This window comes from Ornithorhynchus anatinus, chromosome 19 (genome assembly GCF_004115215.2).
Source record: "Ornithorhynchus anatinus isolate Pmale09 chromosome 19, mOrnAna1.pri.v4, whole genome shotgun sequence".
Classification (NCBI taxonomy): Eukaryota; Metazoa; Chordata; class Mammalia; order Monotremata; family Ornithorhynchidae; genus Ornithorhynchus; species Ornithorhynchus anatinus.
The window spans coordinates 13771530-13794315 of NC_041746.1; the positions used below are offsets into that span (position 1 = coordinate 13771530).

General features: G+C 63.1%; 3 protein-coding genes across 3 annotated transcripts; 2 read left to right on the plus strand and 1 right to left on the minus strand.

The window, feature by feature from the left end:
• The first annotated feature begins 1408 nt into the window (after positions 1 to 1408).
• On the plus strand, positions 1409 to 14184 carry PPP2R5D (protein phosphatase 2 regulatory subunit B'delta). Its single transcript, XM_029047473.2, has 16 exons — positions 1409 to 1485; positions 2681 to 2755; positions 7982 to 8174; positions 8308 to 8507; positions 8792 to 8902; positions 9907 to 9999; positions 10192 to 10322; positions 10660 to 10719; positions 10831 to 10939; positions 11227 to 11280; positions 11615 to 11785; positions 11908 to 12035; positions 12173 to 12274; positions 12360 to 12432; positions 12519 to 12635; positions 12749 to 14184. The coding sequence occupies exons 1-16, from the start codon at positions 1459 to 1461 to the stop codon at positions 12884 to 12886; spliced, it is 1782 nt and encodes a 593-aa protein (XP_028903306.1). The 5' UTR covers positions 1409 to 1458; the 3' UTR covers positions 12887 to 14184.
• Positions 14074 to 16172, minus strand: MEA1 (male-enhanced antigen 1). The gene is made up of 4 exons (XM_001508567.5): positions 16109 to 16172; positions 15347 to 15609; positions 14856 to 14961; positions 14074 to 14437 (listed from the first exon to the last, which is right to left on the minus strand). The coding sequence occupies exons 2-4, from the start codon at positions 15566 to 15568 to the stop codon at positions 14286 to 14288; spliced, it is 480 nt and encodes a 159-aa protein (XP_001508617.3). The 5' UTR covers positions 15569 to 15609; positions 16109 to 16172; the 3' UTR covers positions 14074 to 14285.
• Positions 16173 to 16374: 202 nt separating this feature from the next.
• On the plus strand, positions 16375 to 20912 carry KLHDC3 (kelch domain containing 3). The gene is made up of 11 exons (XM_001508488.6): positions 16375 to 16473; positions 17234 to 17454; positions 17601 to 17777; positions 17965 to 18080; positions 18190 to 18261; positions 18715 to 18928; positions 19169 to 19255; positions 19402 to 19510; positions 19751 to 19824; positions 19932 to 20010; positions 20563 to 20912. Exons 2-11 carry the CDS (start codon positions 17301 to 17303, stop codon positions 20627 to 20629), a joined length of 1149 nt encoding a protein of 382 aa, XP_001508538.2. The 5' UTR covers positions 16375 to 16473; positions 17234 to 17300; the 3' UTR covers positions 20630 to 20912.
• The last annotated feature ends 1874 nt before the right edge of the window (positions 20913 to 22786 follow it).

A 22786-nucleotide genomic window follows, 5' to 3' on the forward strand; every position in this document is an offset into this window, starting at 1 on the left:
CAGTCACCCAGCTGACAAGTGGCCGAGCCGGGATTCGAACCCATGACCTCTGACTCCAAAGCCCAGACTCTTTCCACTGAGCCACGCTGCTTCTCATTATGTGCTTTGCACATAGTAAGTGCTTAACAGATACCATCATTATCATCATCATCATTATTAGTAGTAGTACAATGCTCTGCACACAATTGGGTGACTGGGATAGTACACTCGTTGTGGGCAGGGCTTGTCTCTATGGCTGTAGCATAGTCGCTCAAGCGCTCAGGACAGTGCTCTGCACACCGTTAGCGCTCAGTGACCGATGTGTCCATTCCCAGAGCTTAGTACAGTGCTCTGCACATTAGAGTAGCAGCGTGGCTCCGTGGAAAGAGCACGGGCTTTGGAGTCAGAGGTCATGGGTTCGAATCCCGGCTCGGCCACTTGTCAGCTGGGTGACTGTGGGCAAGTCACTTCACTTCTCTGGGCCTCAGTTTCCTCAACTGGAAAATGAGGATGAAGACTGTGAGCCCCACGTGGGACAAGCTGATTCCTGTGTCTCCCCCAGCGCTTAGAACAGTGCTCTGTTCATAGTAAGCGCTGAACAAATACCAAGATGATTATTATTATTGCTGTAGCGTAGTCACCCAAGCGCTCAGGACAGTGCTCCGCACACCGTTAGCGCTCGGTGACTGATGTGTCCATTCCAGCGCTCTGCACATAGTAAGCGCTCACTAACTACTACTGAATGAACGAATGACAGGCTGAAGGAATCAATGACCGATGTGCGCTTAGTCCAGTGCTCGGCACATAGTAAGCGCTTAACAAATACCAACATTATTATTATTATCATTCAGTAGTAGTTAGTGAGCGCTTACTATGTGCCGAGCACTGTTCTAAGCGCTGGGGGGACACAGGGGAATCAGGATGTCCCACGTGGGGCTCACAGTCTTAATCCCCATTTTACAGATGAGGTCACTGAGGCCCAGAGAAGTGAAGTGACTTGCCCACAGTCACCCAGCTGACAAGGGGCAGAGCCAGGATTCGAACCCATGACCGCTGACTCCAAAGCCCGGGCTCTTTCCACGGAGCCACGCTGCTTCTCGAATGAGTGAATGACAGGCTGAAGGAATGAGGGAGGGCGAGCCCCGTAGAGATCTGCCCTCCTAAGCCCCGCCCCCTTCCCCCGCTCCCCCTCCCTCATTGGGCGGGACCGTCCGCTTTAGCCAATCGGGGAGGAGGGCCCCGGCCGGTTTGTACGGCCTCTGCCAATGAAGAAAAGGCAAGGCCCCGGCGGTGGACCAATGGGGGAGGCGTTGCCGGGCAGGTTTGGGGTCCCGGGGCCAATGGGCGGCGGGGAGGGCCGGTCGGGCGCAGCGCGCAGGCGGCGGCGGCGGCGGCGGCGAGGAGGAGGAGGAGGAGGAGAGAGGAGAACGGGCCCAGGCTGAGGGGAGGCGAAGCCGGGGCCGGGGGCGGCGGGCCGAGATGCCCTACAAAGTCAAGAAGGAGAAGGTGGGTGAAGCCCCGCGCCCGCGAGGCCTGCTCGGGGCCCCGCTCGCCTCCTCGCGCCGCCCCTCCCCGCGCGCGCCCCCAGCGCGAGCGCACGCGCGCGCCCCCCCTCCCCGCGCGCGCGGGGACGCGCCTCCCTCCCCCCCCCCCCCCCATCCCGCGGCCTGCAACCCCCCTCTCCCCTCGGACCCACCCAGTCAGGCCGTCCTATTTATAGCCCCCGCGGAGCGCTGTGATAAGCGCTGAGGAGAGTCCACGCACCGGCTGGAGCGCCGACGACGTGACCCGGCGCTTGGAATGGACGATTCGGCCCCAGGGAGGGAGCGTCCCCGCCCCGCCCCGCCCCCGGCTCCCAACCTCATTCATTCGACGCTATCTGTTGAGCGCTTGGCACTGGACTAAGCGCCCGACCCGGGCCTAGCCGGGGAAAGCACCAGGGCCCTGCCCGAAAGACCGGCCGACAGTCTAATTCCCAGACACTCCTCTCCCGTCTGGAAACCGGGCTCCTCCTTGGTCTCCATCCCGGGAAGGCGTTCGGCATTCCCGCTTTTGCCCATCCCGGGAAGCCCCGGCTACTTTCGGTGACCCTCCCACCCTGACACTCCCCTCGCCCCAAGGTCCATCCGATGGACTGCGAGGTACTGAGACACTGTCCACTTGTCGGCCCCCTCGAGGCCTGCTAATGCGCTGGGTGCTGCGCTAAACGCCCAGCTGGTCCGCCCGCCCGCCCCGTCAAGCGGAGAATTTGAAACCCCCAGACCCCACGGTCACACACGCCGTCTGGGGTGGCGGCACCCGATTCGCCCCGAGAGCCGTCATCTTTTCTCCCTTCTTCCCCTCTGGCTCCTCCGGGGATGGATCTTGGGCTTCCTTCAGGGTCCCCAGCTTCTCCTGGTCAAGGGTCCCCGCAGATGCCCTCGGGGGCCGGTGGCAAGGAGAGGAGGAGGGTGGCGCGGTGCCGGGCTGGCTGCTCCTGCAGCTCCCTCCTCGCCCCTCTCCTAACCGGCCCCGCCGTACTCTCGGGGACCCGACAGGGCGGCCGGTGGGCTTGGCTCGCCCGGGGTGCTGTAGGAAGTGACCGTCGGGGTGCAGGTGGGGTTGGGCGGGAGGCGGGCGAGGCCGAAGGGGTCGGGAGCTGCCGGCCGGGCCCTTCTCCGCCCCGAGCGGATGCTAACGCGCCCTCCGTTTCCTCCGACAGGAACCTCCCAAACCTGCCAAAGGGGCACCCAAGCCCAGCAGCGGGGGCAAGGATGGCGGCGACGGCGCGGAGGAGGTAATGGGGATGGCGGGATGGCGTGACCCCAGACCTCCGCCTCGTGGGGATGTTAGGAGAGGTCCGGAAGCCCTGAGGGGGCCCAACCTTGCGGGTCGCACCCAGGTTGGGACGGTGCGGGGGAAGAGATGGGCCTGGGCAACGGGAGCCTTCGTGCAGCCAGAAGACGCGCTTGGGCAAAGGGGAGGAATCAGTAGGAGAGTCGTTCAGGGTCATCTCGCCTTGTCTTCAGCTTATCTTTGGGCTTCCAGACACTACTACATCTCAACGGGCCCAGAAAAATCAGTGCCAAACCTCTGCTTAAAATATCTGTGGTGAAGAAGCCCGTACAGTCTTCCCAAATCTCCCAACGTGGATGGTCTGGAAGGCCGCCTACTGAGGGATGAAGCTTCAGCGTGGAAGGGGAGAAGGGAGGAGGGTGGAGGGGACCAGGCAGAGTGAGAGGTGACCAGAGCAATCGCAGGCCACTTGGCAGGAGACAGGGTAGCTACCCGGTCCTCCTCAGGCATCTAAGCTTCCCTAGAGGTGAGATAGAGGTTTTATCCCGGTGGGGTTTGTAGACCGTCATGACCAGATGTAGTTTGTTAGAGAACCCGGGACTGAAATAGATGCAGGAAATTGATTTTTCTTTTCCCCCTTCCAGGGTATATCTGTACTACTTTATCTGTGCCTCTTATCTTCTCCCACCAGGCTGTGGGGCAGGGTTGGCAGAGATGACAGAGACCGCGGGTATTGGGGAAGCTGAATTATGGGCATAAGGACTCTTAAAAATAAATGGAGGGTAGTTAGGGGCGTAAAGGAGGTCAGAAAAGGCCGGGAGAATCCTGTCCCGGCCAAGGGATCGGGCATTCCTAGGCATCTCACCATCCGAAGTTCTCGTGGGTAGAGTGGAGGTTCCTGGAAAGCACACCCAGGGGTGATCGTGGATCGACCGGTCACGATTGACAAAATAACAACACCCCGTCCGGCCCAGCTATTGATTATCCAAGAGCTGATGATCCAGTCTGGTTGTTCTCCAAGCCCTCTGCTCTCTCCTGCTTTCTGCCTCGTGGCCACGGCACTGTCCGTTAGTCCCCGAAAATCAGCCTCTTCCATGTTCTCTGGGTGAGTCTCCTCCGGTCACCGAGACCCAGGCATGGGTCCCGGGGCCCGGGCTGACTCAGGCTTTAAGGAACGGGTGGTGAATCTCAGTCTCATCTCAGGGAACCAACAGGACTTTGGTGAGATTACTGGCGGGCTGGGCGTCGTCCGGAGGAGAGGGAGATCTAGCTACATGAGGGGAGAATTTGGAGCTAGGCTTTCTCTCTAGGTACTGATGGTTGTAATAGCAGCCGCATTAATTGAGCAGCATTTGATGCGGTGCCCTGTGCTAGGCCCTTGGGAAGTTCAGGACAATGAAATGAAACATCCCCTGCCCTCAAGAATCTTTGACTCTAATGGGGAAGACAAGTGTCAAAACATCTACAGCGCTGTCAAAATAAATACACTCAACAGACATTGATATACGTGAGTGTTAAGGAGGGTGTGCAAGCGCTTAGTGCCGTGAGCGGTGAAGTTCACGAGTGTTACGTTATAAAGGGCTAACAGGGCTCAGATTGGGAAAATTCATGGGGGAAAGTTTGTTTGGGGTGGTGGGTGACATTTTAGGAGGGATTTGAATGTGGGGAGAGCTGTGGGAAGGGAGTTTGCAGCCGGGGGAATGGCATGAGTGAGGAGACGGAGACGGGATAGTCGTGAGGAGTAATAGTCATGGTATCTGTTATGTGCTTACTGTGGGCCAAGCACTGTGCTAAATGCCGATGTAAATAAAAGATAAGGTAAGGTCGAGCTGGAAGGTTGTGCTGCGGGGTGGTGGCGGGGAAAAGAAGTTAACGAGTTGGGGCGGAGTGGGAGAAGAGAAGACAAGGTGGGGCAAATAGCAGAGAGCCTTTGAAGGCCGATTATGAGGTGTCTTTGTGTGATGCGAAGTGTCACGGGAAGCCCGTGAGGGACTTGGTGAAGAGGAGCGATGAAGGCCAAGCGATGTTTCAGGAAAATGATCTGCACAACAGGATGGAGTAGAGATTGGAGAGGGGAGAGGCTGGGAGACCAGCGAGGAGGCTGATGCAGTGATCTAGCAGCGGTAAGACCAGACGTTGAACCAGGGTGGTAGCGATTTGGGTGTACAGGAAAGGGCAGATCCGGGAGATGTCGTGGGTGGAAAAACCCGACCGGTGGCTGGAACCGGGGGGTTTCTGCTCCTTTAGCAAGTGTGTCAGTACTTAAAGCCTGAGTCACCCGGGTCCCAGGGCCCAGGCCTGGGTCTCGGTGACTGGAGGAGACTCACCGTCGCCCCTCCCACAGGTTGTCAGGGCCAGATAGCCGACCTGAAGGACTTCGAGCGGTTCAGAAACTAAGTGCTACAGAAACTGAGCCCCCGGTAATGAGGACCTCGGTAATTGAAACCCACAGATAATCCAAAACCTTCGATGCTCTCCACCCAGCACTTTCTCCCCCCTTCCCACGCAATCTTCTAACAGAACTGCTCACAGAGAGCATGGGAGAGGCTGAGTTTCAGGGACTGATGGACAGTGACGTGACCCTAAGGCAGCCAGCACGAGAAACGAAGGGCTTGGAAGCAGCGTGGTCTTGTGAGAAGCAACCTGGCCTAGTGGATAGGGCACAGGCCTGGGAGTCAGAAGGACCTGGGTTCTAATCTTGGTTCTGCCACTTGTCTGCTGAGTGACCTTGGGCAAGTCACCTCACTTCTCTCTGCCTCAGTTACTTCAGCTGTAAAATGGGGATTAAAATTGTGAGCCCCATGTGGGACAGGGACTGTGTCCACCCCTATTTGCTTGTATCCACCCCGGCGCTTAGAACAGTGCCTGGCACATAGTAAGCACTTAACAAATGCCACTATTACTGTTATTGGGAAGGAGGGGTTTGACTAGAACCGAGGGTCAGTGGACGGCCTCTCCCCACAGCCCTCCCCGGTGGGACCGAGACCTTTTCCCATCAACCGAAAGCGCCGATGCCGAGTTGTTGCTTGTGGTCAGAATTTTTACTTCACAGGTTTTACTTTAAAATGATCCGGGCGTCTGAACTGGGTGAAGCTGTCCCCGGTTCTCCCCCCGCCCCCGCCCCTCCGGAAAAGTAAAAGAACTCAATTCAGCCTAGGAGCCCATCGTTTATTAAATTACATTAAAATTCGTCATTTATCTTACCACCCGCTTCCAGCCAGGTCTGCATTTACTTTCTGTGTTTCGTCCCACCTTCCTCAACCCCGACCCCGGCCGAGGAAGGAAATGGCCCAGCTTGCCTGGGTCCCGGGTGTCTCTCTCTCACACTCATATATACACCCACACATACCACGTACACACCCACCTCCCCTTCGATCTACCTCAGACGCTCCTGCTGTAACCCAAATCCCAGTTCCCTTTTTTCTGGCCCAGGAGAGAAGGAAAATCACCACTTTTAAGTGAGAAAACCCTCTTACCTTTCACTAGCTTTCAGCTCCTAGAGACGTGAATGGTCTCTGCTCAAAAATTCCTGAGGTCTGGGCCAGGCGGGGAGAAGCAGTGTGGTGTAGTGGATAGAGTACTGGTGTAGGAGTCAGAAAGTCATGGGTTCTAATCCCAGATTGGCTGCCTATCTGCTGTGTGACCTTGGGCAATTCACTTCTCTGAGTCTCAGTTCCCTCAACTGTAAAATGGGGATTAAGACTCTGAGTCCCATGTGGGACAGGGACTGTCCAACCAGATTTGCTTTTATCCACTTCAGCGCTTAGTACAGTGAGTGGCACGTAGTAAGCGCTTGACAAATAACGTAATTATGATTACTATTATTTGGGGTTATCGAGGGGAGGGAAGGGGGAGTCAGAGAGGAAAGTGAACGAGAAAGGTGGGAACAGACGCCCAGGAGCTCCTCCAGTCATGGAGCTGTCACCAGGCCAGCTGGACCTTGAAGCCGGGTGGGAGAAGAGTGGTCAAGAAGCAGCGTGGCCGAGCGGAAAGGGCCTGGGCCCAGGAGTTTCGGAGGACCCGGGTTCTAATCCCAGCTCTGCCACTTGTCTGCTATGTGGCCTTGGGCAAGTGACTTCACTTCTCTATGCCTGCTTTCTCACCTGTACAATGGGGATTAAGACTCACCCCTGTGTGGGTCATAGACTGTGTCCAGCCTGATAAACCTGCATCTCTCCCAGCGCTCAGTACGGTGCCTGGCCCGAAGTAAACGCTTAACGAATATCGTTAGAAAAAGAAAAAAGTTTCACCGTAAACCTGGCTGGGCCCAGAGGTGGTGACCAGGGGACCCAGTTCTTCCCTGTTCAATTGGGAACTCCTTGAGGGCAAGGACAGTTGCTTTCCGTGTTCTCCGACCCCCGAGTGCCCAACGGGCCTCCATTAGGTGCTCAGAGGATAGCGGAGGCGATTAGGATGACTGCTGGCCCGGTTTGGCCTGAGCTCCTGGAATGGGATTCCAGTGAGCCGAGGGGAAGAGAGGCCAGTGAGCTCTTCCTCAGGTGCTAGCACCGCCCTGCCCACGGCCTGAGCTTCCACTAAGCCTTGCGGGAGCGGATGCGCTGAGCCGGCCCGGCTGGAGGGAACGTTGCCCGGGGCCCAGCTTATTCACCGTGAGCCCCTCCTCCTGGCGCCGCTGCAGTAATAACCCCGGTCCCGGAAGCCCGGGGGCTTCCACGGCTTCCCTCGGCCACGCGTAGGGAGCGGCCACTGCACCATCTGGCCCCGTGTCCCTCCCTGAACTCGCCTTTATTAAGCACATCGTACCTACAGAGCCCTCTACTAAGCACGGGGTGGCGGGCAAAAGCGCAGTGATCGATTGATGTACAGCCCCCCGTCCCCCAAGGGGCTCGGAACCTCAATTGGGGAGAATAGACCCCTAGAGCGATACGGATAAATTACAGGTGTCCAAATCAAAGCCCATTAAAACTCCATCCTCCCAGGGAGGGGCCGGGACCAGGTCAACGGGTGTGGGGCCCTTGGTCCGTGGGAGGGGAGGAGCAGTCGTCCCGGACTCCGGCAGAGGCTCCGGTCCTCCCCGCTACCTTGTTTGAGGATCGAACGAGGGGGTGGTGCCCTCAGAGGGAGAAGCCGGGGCCACCACCTTGGAGGGATCGGCGAGCGGTAGCGGCGGGGAGGCCGGGCCGTTGGCCCCGGGAGCCTCGCCGGGGCCGAGAGCTCCGGACCGGTCGGCGTGGGATCCGCCGACTCCCTTGTCCCCGCCCCGCAGCCTCCGCAGCCTCCGCAGCCCCCGTCCCAGCCGTCCAACAAGCGGCCGAGCAACAGCACGCCGCCCCCCACGCAGCTCAGCAAGATCAAGTACTCGGGGGGCCCCCAGATCGTCAAGAAGGAGCGGCGTCAGAGCTCCTCCCGCTTCAACCTCAGCAAGAACCGCGAGTTGCAGAAGCTGCCCGCCCTGAAGGGTGAGCCCGAGTCGGGGGTCCCCACGGCGGGGGGCGGGCGGAGCCCCGGGCTCACAGAGAGGGGGTATGTCCGGTCGCCAGGCGGTGGTGGGGTCCTGGGGGAGAGGTCCCGAGCCCGGCTTCCCCCCGGCAGACTCGCCGTCCCAGGAGCGGGAGGAGCTGTTCATCCAGAAGCTGCGCCAGTGCTGCGTCCTCTTCGACTTTGTCTCGGACCCGCTCAGCGACCTGAAGTTCAAGGAAGTGAAGCGGGCGGGGCTGAACGAGATGGTGGAGTACATCACGCACAGCCGCGACGTGGTCACCGAGGCCATCTACCCGGAGGCCGTCATCATGGTGGGGAGCCGGGACCGGGAAGCGGGGGCTTCCGTCTGGGCCGTCGACTCGCCCCAGCGCTCAGTACGGGGTTCCGTCCCCAGGCGACGGTGCAGTTTACGGCGCTGATGGGTTGGGGGGCGAGGGCCGGGGCCTGAGCCCGGGTTGGGGGCCTGGAGGGGAAGGGCGGGAAAGGGGGACGTGGGAAGATGGGGGCCTGGCTGCTCAAACGGGAAGGGCCCAAGCCACGGAGAAGCAGGCGCGCCGACCTGGACCGCTTTCTTCCTTCCCTCCCCCCTCCTCAGTTTTCAGTTAACTTGTTCCGGACCCTGCCACCCTCATCCAACCCCACTGGGGCGGAGTTTGACCCCGAGGAGGACGAGCCCACGCTGGAGGCCGCCTGGCCCCACCTCCAGGTAACCAAGAGCCACGTCGGGGACCTGCTCCCCCCAGCGAATGCGCAGGGACGGGTGGGGATGGGGCCGGGAGAACCTCTGCCAACTGTTACTCAGTGGGCTCAGGCAGCTCGAAAGGCAGACGGAAATCTGGGTGTAACCAGGGAGTGCTAGGGAAGCCAAATATGAGGCAGTTCCGCCTGGGGCTAAAACCTGGGCCTCTAGCCACCTCATCCGGGGGTGACGGAGCGGCCGGAGAGGGGTCAGAGAATGGCCGCCTGAACGATGGCGGGCCGGGCCGGGTTCCCCGTGACGGCCCTTTGGAAAGGTGAGCTCTGCGATGGGCCGGGATCGTAATTTACAAAACTTGGAAGGGCGTGGACGGGGCGATCCTGGAATTGTTTTTCACCAAACCGTGCCACACTGAGGCTAGGGCCACCCACAAAAGCCTGAAGGCGGTGAGTTCAAAACAAAGAAAACCATTTCACGCGGTGCAGGGGTGAATCAGTCGATCAGTCGGATCTATCGAGTGCTCACCGAGCGCTCAGCTCTGGGGAGAGTACATTACAACCGAGTAGGTAGATACATTCCCTGCCCACAGCGAGCTTACAATCCCGAGGAGGGAGAGAAGATAAGGAATCAATTACACTGAAATGCTAGTAATAATTTCACGACGGGGTTTGGATAAGTTCCAAGGGCTATGCCTACCGGGCAGTTGACTGCCCGTTTTTTCTCAGCATCCTGGAATGCTACCGAGGGAGACAGAATGCAAGTCTGGCGGACCGAAGGCGTGACTCTGGGGGCAGGGCTTAAGTTCTTAGGTTTTCAGGGAACAAAGGGGTGAATTACTAAGAATGGAGGAGACAGCTTCTTCCTAAGGGAAGTGGGGGTCAGGCAGTTTGTGGGTGAAGAACCGGAGCTAGGGTGGGACGGGTGGTAGTGTTGGCAGAGAAGAGGGAAGCCAGGAGCCTTTCCAACTGGGGGGAGAACAACCCCCAGTCACCCCGGTCCCTCTGCCTCCACAGCTCGTGTACGAATTCTTCCTCCGTTTCCTCGAGTCTCCGGATTTCCAGCCCAATGTGGCCAAAAAATACATCGACCAGAAGTTTGTCCTCTCTGTGAGTTTCTTCTCTACCCGAGCCAGCCCCACCTCCTCCCCCGCCGCCACCCCTCTCCGTCCCCACGGGGGCCCATTCTTCCTCTCCCCAAGAGCTCATTTCCCCCCGCCCACTTGCGGTAGCAGCTCCGGGCCGGGCTGCGCGACCCCGCGGCCCCCGTTGACCGTCTCCCGCTCCCGCCCCGTCCCGTAGCTCCTGGACCTGTTTGACAGCGAGGACCCCCGCGAGCGGGACTTCCTCAAGACCATCCTGCACCGCATCTACGGCAAGTTCCTGGGGCTGCGGGCCTACGTACGCCGGCAGATCAACCACATCTTCTACAGGTGGGTGCGGGGGGCCCCGGGGCACAGGCGCGTGGGAGGACCAGCCAGCCTAGGGCAGAGGGTACAGGGGTGCAGTAGCGGGCGTGAGGTGGAAGATCGAGGGCACTAAGGGCCTTTAGTTATGGCATTTGCAAAGCCTTTACTAGGTGTTAAGCACTCTGCTAGGTTATCCCTGTCCCTCTATTTTTGCCCACTTCGTGCCCAGCTCAGCCATTTCTTTTAAAGCTCCTGTCAGGTAAAGAAGGGAGCAGGGGTGGAGAAAGGGGCTAGCCTGGGACAGGGGCTCCTTGGAGTGGGGCCTTCCCCGGGCGACCCAGTTCCTCTCCACTGCCCGCAGGTTTATCTACGAGACTGAGCATCACAACGGCATCGCCGAACTGCTGGAAATCCTGGGCAGGTGAGCTGGACCCGGTGCACCGACGTCTGGGCTTAAGTGCCAGAGTGGGACCCGGAGGGCGGGTGGAGTGAGGGGCTGTGCCTCAGCACCCCCCAACCTCCTCTCCCTCAGCATCATCAACGGCTTCGCCCTACCCCTGAAGGAGGAGCACAAGATGTTTCTCATCCGTGTCCTCCTTCCTCTGCATAAAGTCAAGTCCCTGAGCGTCTACCACCCCCAGGTAAGAAGCCAGCCGCTTCCGTCCCAGGGAGCCCTGCCCCTCCCAGCTGACCACTGGTGGCTCTGGGGTGAGCTGAGACCCCAAAGGCCAGGGGAGATGTAGGGGGCGAGGAGGGGCGGGGAAATCTGCACTGATGAGGCAGCTGCCCAGCCGGGGGGGGGCGGGGAGAGCCTGGCTGGAGCTATGGGTGGAGGGCCAGTGGAGGGGGGGCGGCCCAGCAGGGTCCTCCACCTGCTCCTTCCAGCTTTGCCCTCTCAGCTCCTCCCCCCTCCTGCCGTTCTGTGCAGCTGGCATACTGCGTGGTTCAGTTCCTGGAGAAGGAGAGCAGTCTCACCGAGCCGGTGAGTCCCCTCCCCCTGACCCCAGGTCTCCCCCCCACGCCACACCCCCTTCTGCCCCACTCAGCCGGTCAGGACCCGGTGGCTCTCCGTGCAGAGAGCAGTCAGAGCCCACACCGCTTCTCCCTCCTCCTCCTCTCAGCCCCCTGATCTCCGAGCCAGGGCCCCCTGGGCCCTAGCCCGCCGGATGGCCGCGGAGCCTGCCAAGTCAAGTCGCCGCCTCCTCCCCATCACCCTTCCCCACCTCCCCGCGCGCAGGCCCTCCCGCTTGGTTCCGGAAGTGAGGCCGGGCCCGAACTTGGGCCCGAACTCGCCTGGACCCCGCCGTGCCCCGCAGGTCATCGTGGGGCTGCTCAAGTTCTGGCCCAAGACGCACAGCCCCAAGGAGGTCATGTTCCTGAACGAACTGGAGGAGATCCTGGACGTCATCGAGCCGTCCGAATTCAGCAAGGTCATGGAACCGCTCTTCCGCCAGCTGGCCAAGTGCGTCTCCAGCCCCCACTTCCAGGTGAGACCCTTGGCCGCGCCCTCGGTCCCCACCCAGGCCCCTCGCTCCGGCCCGCCCTCTTCATTCATTCCCTCCCGTCCCGTCCCTCGCTCTGTGCCGTCCGGGCCGCGGCCTCCTCGCAGGTGGCCGAGCGGGCCCTCTACTACTGGAACAACGAGTACATCATGAGCTTGATCAGCGACAACGCCAGCCGCGTCCTGCCCATCATGTTCCCCGCCCTCTACCGGAACTCCAAAAGCCACTGGAACAAGTGCGGAGCCCGGGGCGGTGGGTGGAGTCGGGCGCCGGACCGGGAGGAGGAGGGATTTGGGGCCGAGCGGTTGGGGCTGGGGTTCAGGGACCCGGGTTCCGGGGCGCCCGGCTAGCCCGGTCCCGGCCCCCCGACAGGACCATCCACGGCCTGATCTACAACGCCCTGAAGCTGTTCATGGAGATGAACCAGAAGCTGTTCGACGACTGCACGCAGCAATACAAAGCAGAGAAACAGAAGTGAGTCCTCCCCGGGCCCACCCCGCCCTCTCCTGCCCGTTCCGTCCCCCCACCCCCCCGATCCTAGCGTCCGTGTCCCCTCCAGGGGCCGCTTCCGGGTGAAGGAGCGGGAGGAGATGTGGCACAAGGTCGAGGAGCTGGCCCGGCTCAATCCCCAGGTGAGCCCCCCGGGGCCGGGGGCGGGCGGGGAGGGGGGTAGGGGGCGCCCGGCCGGCGGGGTGACTCCCGCCCCCTCTTCCCCCAGTATCCCATGTTCCGGGCCCCCCCGCCGCTGCCTCCCGTCTACTCCATGGAGACGGAGACGCCCACGGCTGAAGACATCCAGCTACTGAAGAGGACGGTCGAGGCAGAGGCCGTGCAGGTGAGAGGGCAGAGGGGCGCGGGAGCAGCCGGATCTCTTCCGGAGGTAGCTGGCTGGGGATGGGGGCGAAGGTGTCTTCATCCCGCTCGTTCATCCCCGCCCCCTCTCCCCAGATGGTGAAAGACATGAAGAAAGAGAAGGTACTGCTGCGGCGGAAGTCCGAGCTGCCCCAGGACGTCTACACCATCAAGGCGCTGGAGGCCCACAAGCGGGCCGAGGAGTTCCTGACGGCCAGCCAGGAGGCCCTCTGACGCCCCCGCCCAGGGACCTTGCCCACCGTGGATGCCGCTCACGCCCATCCGAGGCCCGGAGCCACCGCCCCCGCCCCTTCCCCCCGCCCGGCCCTCACTGCCGGGGATCCAGACCCCCGGGGCCAGGGGACTGAATCCGCTGCAGTCCTTCGAGGGCCGGCAACCCCGTGGCCGGCGGTGCCAAGCACGGCTGCCCGGCTCCTGTTCTTAGAACCCTGCCCGATCCCCTCCCCCGCTCCCCGAGGCAACAGGTCGACTGTCCAGAGACCCCCGTGTGCAGAGCCCCGCTTAGCGGCACCCCCGGTCCCCAGCGGGACCCTCTCGGGGCTGGTGTAACCCCCTCCAGGTCCCGCCTGGCTGCAGTGGGTGCCGAGGGCTTCGGTGTAGACACCCCCGAGAGGAGCTGGGACTGGCAGCTCCCTGCACTGACATTCCACCCACCGATGGTAACGAGACAGATGCTTTGGCCCACCCGCCCACCCTCCTGGGCCTGGAGTCGGCCTGTACCGCTCCTCCCCAGGGGTCATTCTTTGCTCCCTTTTCCGCCCATTTGGTCTTACTCTGCCACACACACCTCATCCCCCGCCCCCCAACCCCAAGGGCTACGGGAGGGAGAAACAAGTCTGATGCTTTTCCCCTAGCTGAACCCCTGCTCCCCTCTCCCTGAATTTGGCCCTTCCTCCCCCCCATCCCAAGCCCACGGGGACTGCACTGCCATGCCCAGGAGGCAGACAGCTGCCAGAGACCCAAAGAAACCCCGGGCAGCCGATGCCTCTGCTCTGCCCCCCGCTTCGGGGCCAGGTTTCCAGACTGGAGCCCCTGCCCGTGGCTGAGCCTCTGGGGAGCGAGGGGGAGGCACGAGGCGCTGGATGGATGACCTTTCGGTCACGCCCCCGTCCTCCCCCTGTCCGAGGGGGAGGGGAGATGGAGGGAGGAGGATGGGGACTCTAAAGGGACCAAGGTGGGCAGTGGCTGCTCTGATCGCCGCCCCACACCCCGCGCCACCAGGGACCGTTAACAAACACTAAAGGGGACAGCTCCCTTCCTGGTGCTAGCTTTGGGACCAAGGGCGGGAAGCGGCCCCCATCTATTTATTTCCCTGTACCGGCGTCCACGTCCCCCCCCTTCCCCCAACCCGGGGGAGGGGGTTTAGTGGCAGGGGGCAGCAGGCTCAGGACGCAGATGGAGCCGTGGACAGAGGGGACTTTATTCTCTGTGGGGCGTCACATGCTGTGAGGGGCCAGGCCCAGGCAGATGTCTCTCTGTGTACAGAACGGAATAAAGTGGATCGCTCTGGAGAGGAGTCCTGAGTCCGCCTTGCTCCAGGAAGGGGAAGAGAGGAGAGGGGGTGGGAGTGGGGAGAGGAGGGAGGGGGTGAGTCCCGGGGGGTTCCGTCCGGTCACTTCCAGGCGGCGGGGGCCTGGCGGGCCTGCAGCGTCCTCTGCACCACGGCTTCCCACTGCGCGTCCGAGAGCTCCCGGGCCCAGGCGGGCACGCCGGGCGCCGGCAGGCTCACGCCCGCCATCGTCCGCTTCACCAGCTCCACGTGCTCTGCGATGCGACAGGAGGGGCTCAGCCCCTCACCCGGCCCCGTGTACATCTCCCCCTCCCGCGGGCCCCGGGGCGGGGGGCTCGGGGAGCCGGACCGAAGGGCCCGCGGCCCCCTCCTCCTCCCACCCGAGCCGGCAGTGGCCGGGAGGGGGGCCCGGCCCCCGGCCCCGAGGCCCGGGAGGAGGAGAGAAGGGGGCATGGGCCATCTTATCCCCGGGCGTGTTGGGAGTGAAGAGACCTCGGTGCCACCGTCGCGTTCTCCCCCCGGCCCAAGAGCATGGCCCTCACCACGGAAGGTGAGAAAGGGCCACCATCTCGCTGAGGACCGGGCCGACCTCCGCTCCCCGACTACCTAAGCCTAGTCGTCCACCCACCTGCCCCTCCCCAGGGGCTCTGGGGGAAGGGGCAGCAGCGGTACCTGGGTCCATAGGGATGGAGGCGTGGCTGCTCAGGGCGGGAGCCCCCTCCTCTTCTTCCTCCTCATCGCTCTGGGCCGGCGGGTCCGGCAGGTGCAGCCCCATGGCCTGCAGCCCGGGGCAAGATAACAACTCATTCACCAGGACTTACCGAGCGCTTCCTCCGTGCACAGCACTGGACTAAGCGCTTGCGGTGTCCAACTGGGCAACAGATAGAGACCATCCCTGCCCCTTGACGGGCTCACGGTCCAAACTGGGGAGACAAGGAAGCGAAACAGAACAAGGTAATCGTGGCATTCAAGCGCTTCCTTGGGCCAAGCGCTGTTCCGAGCGCCGGGGCAGGTAGAAGGTGATCAGGTGGTCGCCCGTGGGGCTCCCAGTCTTCATCCCCGTTTTCCGGGGGGGGGACTGAGGTCTCTCTACCCGCCCCTCTGCAACCCGGCCCCTTCCCCGACGGCGGGCGGGTCACCTCGTGGTCGGGGCGGACCCTCACCTGGATGCGGTGGTGGATGTCGGCGGCGGGCTGCGGCGGCTCCTCCTGCTCGGCGTCCTGGGTGAGGGGCTGGTAGGAGTAGCCGGCGGGGCCGCCCTGCTCCCCCTCGGGCTCCTCGTCGGGCTCCTCGTCGTTGCTCCAGTCGCCCGGGCCCTCCGGGGAGCCCTGCGGCCGCTCCAGCTCCTCCTCGCTCGGGGTGGGGATGATCCTCTCGGGGCCCATCCCGCCGCCTCCACACCGGGCGCGGGCGCTGCCAGCAGGGGCTGGGGGGAAAAAACGGGGGTCAACGGGGGGTCGACCACCGTCCCCCCGGTCACTCGATCGTATTGACCGACACTGTGGGCGCAGCACTGGCCCGAGCGCTTCGAAGGGACAATTCGGCCACCGCGAGGGACCATCCCTGCCCACTGACGGGCTCCCGCTCTAATCGGGGGAGACGGCCAAAGCACAACTTCATGGCGATAAACAGAATGAAGGGGATGGACCCCCCCCCCCTTAACAAAATTAATTGATTCCGTTTATTGCTACGGACGACCGTAAGCCCGTCAAAGTGCAGGGACCGTCTCGGTGATCGATCTGTCCGTTCCGGGCGCTCAGTGCGGCGCTCGGCACATAGCGAAGCGCTCAATAAATACGACTGAGTGAATGGAAATAGGGTAATTAAAAGCTAGGCAAATGAGCCCAGAGGGGAGGGGGGAGAAGAAGAGGGAAAAAGGGGACCACCCCCCCCCACCCGCAGGCCGGCCTCCCCGCCATCCTCACCCGCACGGCCCACTTCCGGCCGCGGATCCTGGAGGCCCCAACTCGCCTCGCCTCCGCCCCCCCCCCACCCTTTCCGGACTCCATTTCCCAGAGGCCTCCAGGCCGGGCATGCGCAGAGAGCCGCTCCCGGCCGGACTCCGTCCTCCGGGGACGCGGCCCCGCCCTCCCGAGCATGCGCAGAGGAGGGCCGCCCCCGGCCGGACTCCATCTCCCAGGAGCCCCCGCGCGCGCAGGCGCGCCGCCCGGGCCTAGGCCGGAAGCGCCGGTCCCGCCGCTATTTGGGCCGGCGGGAGGCAGGCCGGCGGTTAGAACGGAGGCCCGGCGAGGTCGACGGGGCCCCTCCGCCGCCCGGCCCGGCCCGGCAGGTACCGCCCGGGCTCGACCCGGAGGCCCCACGGTGCGGGGGGAGGGGGAGGGGGAGGGAGCGCCGGGGCCTCCGGCCGGACCCCGCTTGACCTTTGACCCCGCCGGCCGGGGGAACTATTTCGGGGGCCCGGGAGCACGTGGGGGCCGGAGACCCCTTCCCCGACGGTCGGACGGGCGGGGCGGCGGAGGGGGGGGGTTGGGACGTTCCCTAATATAATCTGGACATTCTCCATTTGTCCATTCCCAGCGCTCAGTCCGGTGCCCCGCACGTCGTAAGCGCTCAGTAAATAGTATGGAATGAATGGGGGGAACGCCCTCCCCCCGAGGTCCGGGAATTCCCCGGGGGAGCGGCTCAGGTTGCCGGTTGGGCCCCGCCTTGATGACCCCGACGGAGCTGGGGCCCCGAGCTTGTCCGCCCTTGGGCTCCCGGGGGCAGCTGTCCAATCCGAGGCTCGGCCCCCGGGGGCCCCGCCGCCAGCTGGCCCTCTCCGGGGGTGGTAATAATAGGTCGGGGGTGTTTCTGGGCGCCCGCCCACCGGGAGGAGAGCCTGCCATTTGCAGAGCCGCGGAAGAGCAGAGCGGGGAAGGTTAAGGAGGTGCAGGGAGAGCAGGAGGGCGGGGGGGACAAAGCCAAGCCCGTGGAAAGGAGGACCGGGGCAGCGGAATCCCGCTCCCTCTCGGCCCCCGGTCACCGCCCCCGGTGCAGCCCGGAGCTGAGGTGCGGCCCTCCGGGTCTTCCTCCGGTCCGTGTGCCCGCAGGTGGCGGAGACGGCGGGCGGGCGCCCCGCGGCCGGGGGGAATGCGGCGGTAGCCGGCGGCCCGGGGGATGTTACGGTGGACCGTGCACCTCGAGGGTGGGCCCCGGAGGGTGAACCACGCCGCCGTGGCCGTGGGCCACCGGGTCTACTCCTTCGGCGGCTACTGCTCCGGCGAGGACTACGAGACGCTGCGACAGATCGACGTGCACGTCTTCAACGCCGGTGAGCGCCCGGAGCCCGGGAGGTGACGAGGACCCGCCCGAGGACCGGGCAGCGCCGACGCCCCCGGCCCCCGGGGGGTGGGTCGAAGCGCGGAGGCGACCGGGCTTCACCGGGTGAAGGGGCTCCGTGTGTGTGTGTCCCCGCAGTGTCCCTCCGCTGGACGAAGCTGCCCCCCGTGTGGCCCAGCGGGCGTGGGAAAGTCCGGGAGGTGCCCTACATGCGCTACGGGCATTCGGCCGTGCTCATCGACGACACGGTCTACCTGTGGGGCGGACGCAACGACACCGAGGGGGCCTGCAACGTCCTCTATGGCTTCGACATCAGTGAGTCCCGACGGGGCGGGGCGGGGGAGGGAAACGAGTCGGGCGGCCGGGAGAGGAAGGAAGGAAGAAAGGAAGGAACTCCAAGACGGGGAGGCCGGCCGACTCGGCGAGAGTCTGGGCCTCTCCGTGGCGGGGACGGGTGGGGGGAGCCTTCGCGAACCCTGAAACCCCTCCCTCACCCATTTAGACACTCACAGGTGGTCGACGCCCAAGGTGTCGGGGACGGTGCCCGGGGCCCGGGACGGGCACTCGGCCTGCGTCCTGGGCAAGAACATGTACGTCTTCGGGGGCTACGAACAGCTGGTAGGTTCCTGGCGGGTGGGAGGAGCGGGTGGTCGAAGGGCGTCTTGGCGGGGAGGGGCGGCGAGGGAGCGGGGTGAAGGGAAACGATCCTCCCGCCCGGCCTTTCCAGGCTGACTGCTTTTCCAATGACATCCACAAGTTGGACACGACCAGCATGACTTGGACGTTGATTTCGGCCAAGGTCTGTGCCTCTCCTCCATTCGCACCCCGCTCCTCCTCTTCCTCCTCCTCCTCCTCCTCCTCCTCCTCCTCCTCCACGGGCCTCGGCTTCAAGAAAAATCTTAGAAGGGAACAGCCGGTTGTCCAGACGCCTTTAATTTTAGCTGCTCCCCTCTTGGGTCCAAGCTTCGTCTCCGCGGCTGCCTCGCCCCGCCCCCCTCAGAGCCCAGCCAGCCCTTTCCTCCTCTGTCTCTTGGCCGGAGCTCAGCTTGTGGAGGGCGGGGCGGCGTGGGCCTGGGGCGGAGGGACAGCGGTGGTTCCAGTTGGCCTCTAGATCCCGGCAGCGCTATCCCAGCCACCGCTGCCCGGCTTGGGCTCCGGGGGTGGGGGGTGAAGCGCGGCAGACGGGGGAACACCGCGTCGGCCTCCTTCCTCCGGTGACCCTCTCCCTTCCCCCGCCCCCTCCCTTCCCCAGGGGACCCCCGCCCGCTGGAGGGACTTTCACTCGGCCACCATGCTGGGCAGCCGCATGTACGTGTTCGGGGGCCGAGCTGACCGCTTCGGGCCCTTCCACTCCAGCAACGAGATCTACTGCAACCGAATCCGCGTGTTTGACACCCGGGCCGAGGCTTGGCTGGAGTGTCCGTCCACCCCGCTGCTGCCCGAGGGCCGCCGCAGCCACTCCGCCTGTGAGTTGGCCCCGGCCCCGGCCCCTCCCCTCCCCCCGCCGGCTACTTCTGCCTGGAACATCTCTTCCCCTCCTGCCCTCCGTCCCTCCCTCCCTCCCGCCGGCCCCAGGGATGCCTCTCTGTGCGAAGAGCCCCAGCCGTCCCGAGACTCTCGGGCCTCCGTTCCTTTGTTCCCCTTGCCCGCCTCTCATCCCGCCTCTCGTCCCGCCTGAGGTGGTCCCTTCTCCCAACTCTCTCCAGTCGGGTACAACGGGGAGCTGTACATCTTCGGCGGTTACAACTCCCGGCTGAATCGGCACTTCCACGATCTCTGGAAATTCGACCCAGGTAGGGGCGAGAGCGGCTCCCCCCACCCCCCCGCCAGGGAAAGCTCCAGAGGTGGAGGGAGGGGACTCGGCCGGGAGCGGGAGGCGGAGGGAGGGAGGAAGTGGGCGGGTCGGGATAAGGGCTGCCCTTCCGACTCTGCTTGTCAGTGGCCTTCTCCTGGAAGAAGATTGAGCCGAAGGGGAAGGGACCGTGTCCCCGGCGCCGCCAGTGCTGCTGCATTGTGGGCAACAAAATTGTCCTCTTTGGGGGCACCAGGTGGGGCGAGAGGAATCCAGGGGCGGGGCGGGTGGGCTGGGAAAGCTAAACCCCGTTGCGGGAGGGGCACCGACCGCTGTTCAGAGGGAAGAAGGCTGCCTGCTCCGGGGGGAGGAACGAAGGAAGGCGGAGAGGGGAGTGGCGGGATGGGGGCAGGGCCAGGGCCCGGCCAGAGCCTCATCCCGGCGGCGGGCGGGAAGTGAGGTGGGGGCCGCCTCTGTTGTGTGATGCCTCCTACAGCCCGTCCCCCGAAGAAGGCTTGGGTGACGAGTTTGATCTCATGGATCACTCTGACCTACACATCCTGGACTTCAGTAAGTCGGGTCTCCTCCCCGCCCTCGCCGTCCCCGGGAGGGATCCCAGGCGGGGAGGGAGGTGGGCCGGCGGCGCCGGCCCTAACCGGCTCCGCCCCCTCCTCCAGGCCCCAGTCTAAAGACCTTGTGCAAACTGGCAGTGATTCAGTACGGCCTGGACCAGTCTTGTCTGCCTCACGATATCAGGTAGGGCCCGGTGGCAGGAGGACCCGGCTGGCCTGGGGGTCCCCTCGGCCCCACGCCCTGGCGGCGGCGGCTCTCCACCTCTGGCCGGGCGTGTTCTAGAAGGGCCAAAAGAACGCAGAGGAGACACGCACGATCCTGACAGAGAGCACGGAGAGCCGGGGGCCCCTCTTCAGGAAAAACTCGGGCGCGAGAGAGAGCCGAGTTTGAGTCTGTGGTGCCGGGGGCGCGTTGGGCCCGGATGTGGTGTTCCGGGCGGGGAAGAGAGGAAGAGGTGTCGCTCTCCGAAAGGCGGCGGGAATCCATCGGTCGGTGGTATTTAGTGAGCGCTTACTGGGTGAAAAGCACCGTCCCAAGCGCCCGGGAGCGCACGGTACCGCAGAGTCGGCTCCACCGTGAGCCTGTAGTCTGGCTAGAGTCCAGAGGAAGGAAGGGGGAAGACCCGATCTAGGGCCGGGGCCGGGTCTGGGCTGCCTGCTCCTCCTGCCCCTCCGTCGTTCCCCCCTCGGCTCGGTTCCCCCTCTCCCCACCCCGGTGACCGTGCCATCTTTGCAGGTGGGAACTAGCCGCCATGACTACCAACAGCACCATCAGCCGGCCCATAGTCTCCTCCCACGGGTAGGAGGAACAACGGACGTTTCCTCCACTCCTGCTGCTCTCAACGTCTTTCCCCCGCCCGCCCATCTACCGCGGCCGCCCTGGAAGCCCCTTCCCCTCCTCCCTCCCCGCCGCCCCCCTCCCTTCCCCCCAGGGTCCCACGGTGCCAGCTGCGGGGGCTGGGCTAGGGACGCGGTGTCTGGGCGATGGACTCGTGGGGCGAGCCTAGCCCCCTTCCCCATGGGGCTCCGTCCCCTCCCTCTGGTGCTCTCTACCCCTTCATCCCTTCCCCCTCTCTTCTCCCTCTCCCTCCAGGAGCCCCGTATCCAACACCCTCGCCCCCCGCGGAGGGGGTCCAGGTGCGATGAGGTCTGCATCTGGTGGGAGACCGGCTCCTTCGACCCGGAGGGCCAGGTGGGGGGGCGGGGAGGGTCTGCCCCGACCCTCCTTCTTCCCCAGGCTCTCACCACACCCTGTAAATCCGCCTGTTCCAGATTTTATAAAAAAAAAAAAACCATTAAAAAAAAATCCCAAACTCACGTCGTCGATGGGCAGGGCGGGTGGGTGAGGAGGGGCCTGGGAAGGAGGGCGGCTGCGGGCCGAGAGCCCGGGCTTGGGAGCTAGAGGACGTGGGTTCTAATCCCGCCTCGGACAGTTATCCGCCGTGTGACCGTGGGCAAGCCACTTCTCGGGGCCTCACTGACCTCACCTGTCCACTTAAAAAATGCCATGCTGATAATCATAATACTTTGTATTTATGATTATCAGCATGGTATTTTTTAAATACCTTGTATTTATGATTATCAGCATGGTATTTTTTAAGCCCTTACTATAGGCCGAGCACTGGAGTAATAATATTGATGATAATGATGGCATGTGTGAAGCGCTTAGTATGTGCAAAGCACTGTTCTAAGTGCTGAGGAGATGCAAGGGAATGAGGTGGTACTATGTGGGGCTCCCAGTCTTCATCCCCATTTGACAGAGGAGGTCACCGAGGCCCAGAGAAGGGAAGTGACTTGCCCAAAGTCACCCAGCTGACAAGTGGCAGAGCCAGGGTTAGAATCTTCAAGCGCTTAGTACAGTGCTCAATAAATACTATCGAATGAACCTTTAATAATAATGTCGGTATTTGTTAAGCGCTTACCATGTGCCAAGCACTGTTCTAAGCGCTGAGGTAGAAGGGAATGAGGTGGTCCCACGTGGGGCTCACAGTCTTCATCCCCATTTGACAGATGAGGTCACTGAACCTTTGACCTTTTGACTCCCCAGCCCAGGCTCTTTCCACTGAGCAACGCTGCTTCTCTGTACCGAGCGCTGGGGGTGGCAGTTAAGGTAAGGAGGTATAATAATAATAATAATGTTGGTATTAAGTGCTTACTATGTGCAGAGCACTGTTCTAAGCGCTGGGGGAGATATAGGGTCCTCAGATTGTCCCACGCGAGGCTCACAGTGAACCCCCATTTTCCAGACGAGGTCACCGAGGCCCAGAGAAGTGAATAATAATGTTGGTATTTAAGTGCTCACTATGTGCAGAGCACTGTTCTCAGCGCTGGGGGAGATATAGGGGAATCAGATCGTCCCACGTGAGGCTCGCAGTTAATCCCCATTTTCCAGATGAGGTCACTGAGGCCCAGAGAAGTGAATAATAATAATGTTGGTATTTGTTAAGCGCTTCCTAGGTGCAGAGCACTGCTCTAAGCGCTGGGGGAGAGCCAGGGTCAGCAGGTGGTCCCACGGGAGGCTCACAGTGAACCCCCATTTTCCAGATGAGGGAACTGAGGCCCAGAGAAGGGACTGGCCCACGGTCACCCGGCTGACAAGTGGCAGGTCTCAAAGACCTTAAGAACAGCGGTCGGCACAGAGGAGGCGCCGAACCAATGGGGTCCTTATGAGGACGGGAGGGGAGGAGAGGCGAGGCCCGGGGTGGCGCCAGTGTCCGTTGTCGGCGCCGGCTTCTCCATAAAGTTGCGAGCGGGGCCGTCGCCGGAAGGGGCGGGGTTTGCGGACCGGAAGTGGGGCCGCCGGACCGGAAGTGGGGCCGCCGGACCGGAAGCGAGGCGCCGGGCCGCCCCGTTGGCCCCGAAGGCTTTGGGATGGCGAAGCGGCGCGGCTCGGCGGCCGGCGGGGCAGGTGCGGGGGGGACGCGGGGGGAGGACGCGGGGGGAGCCGCGGGGGGGGGGGG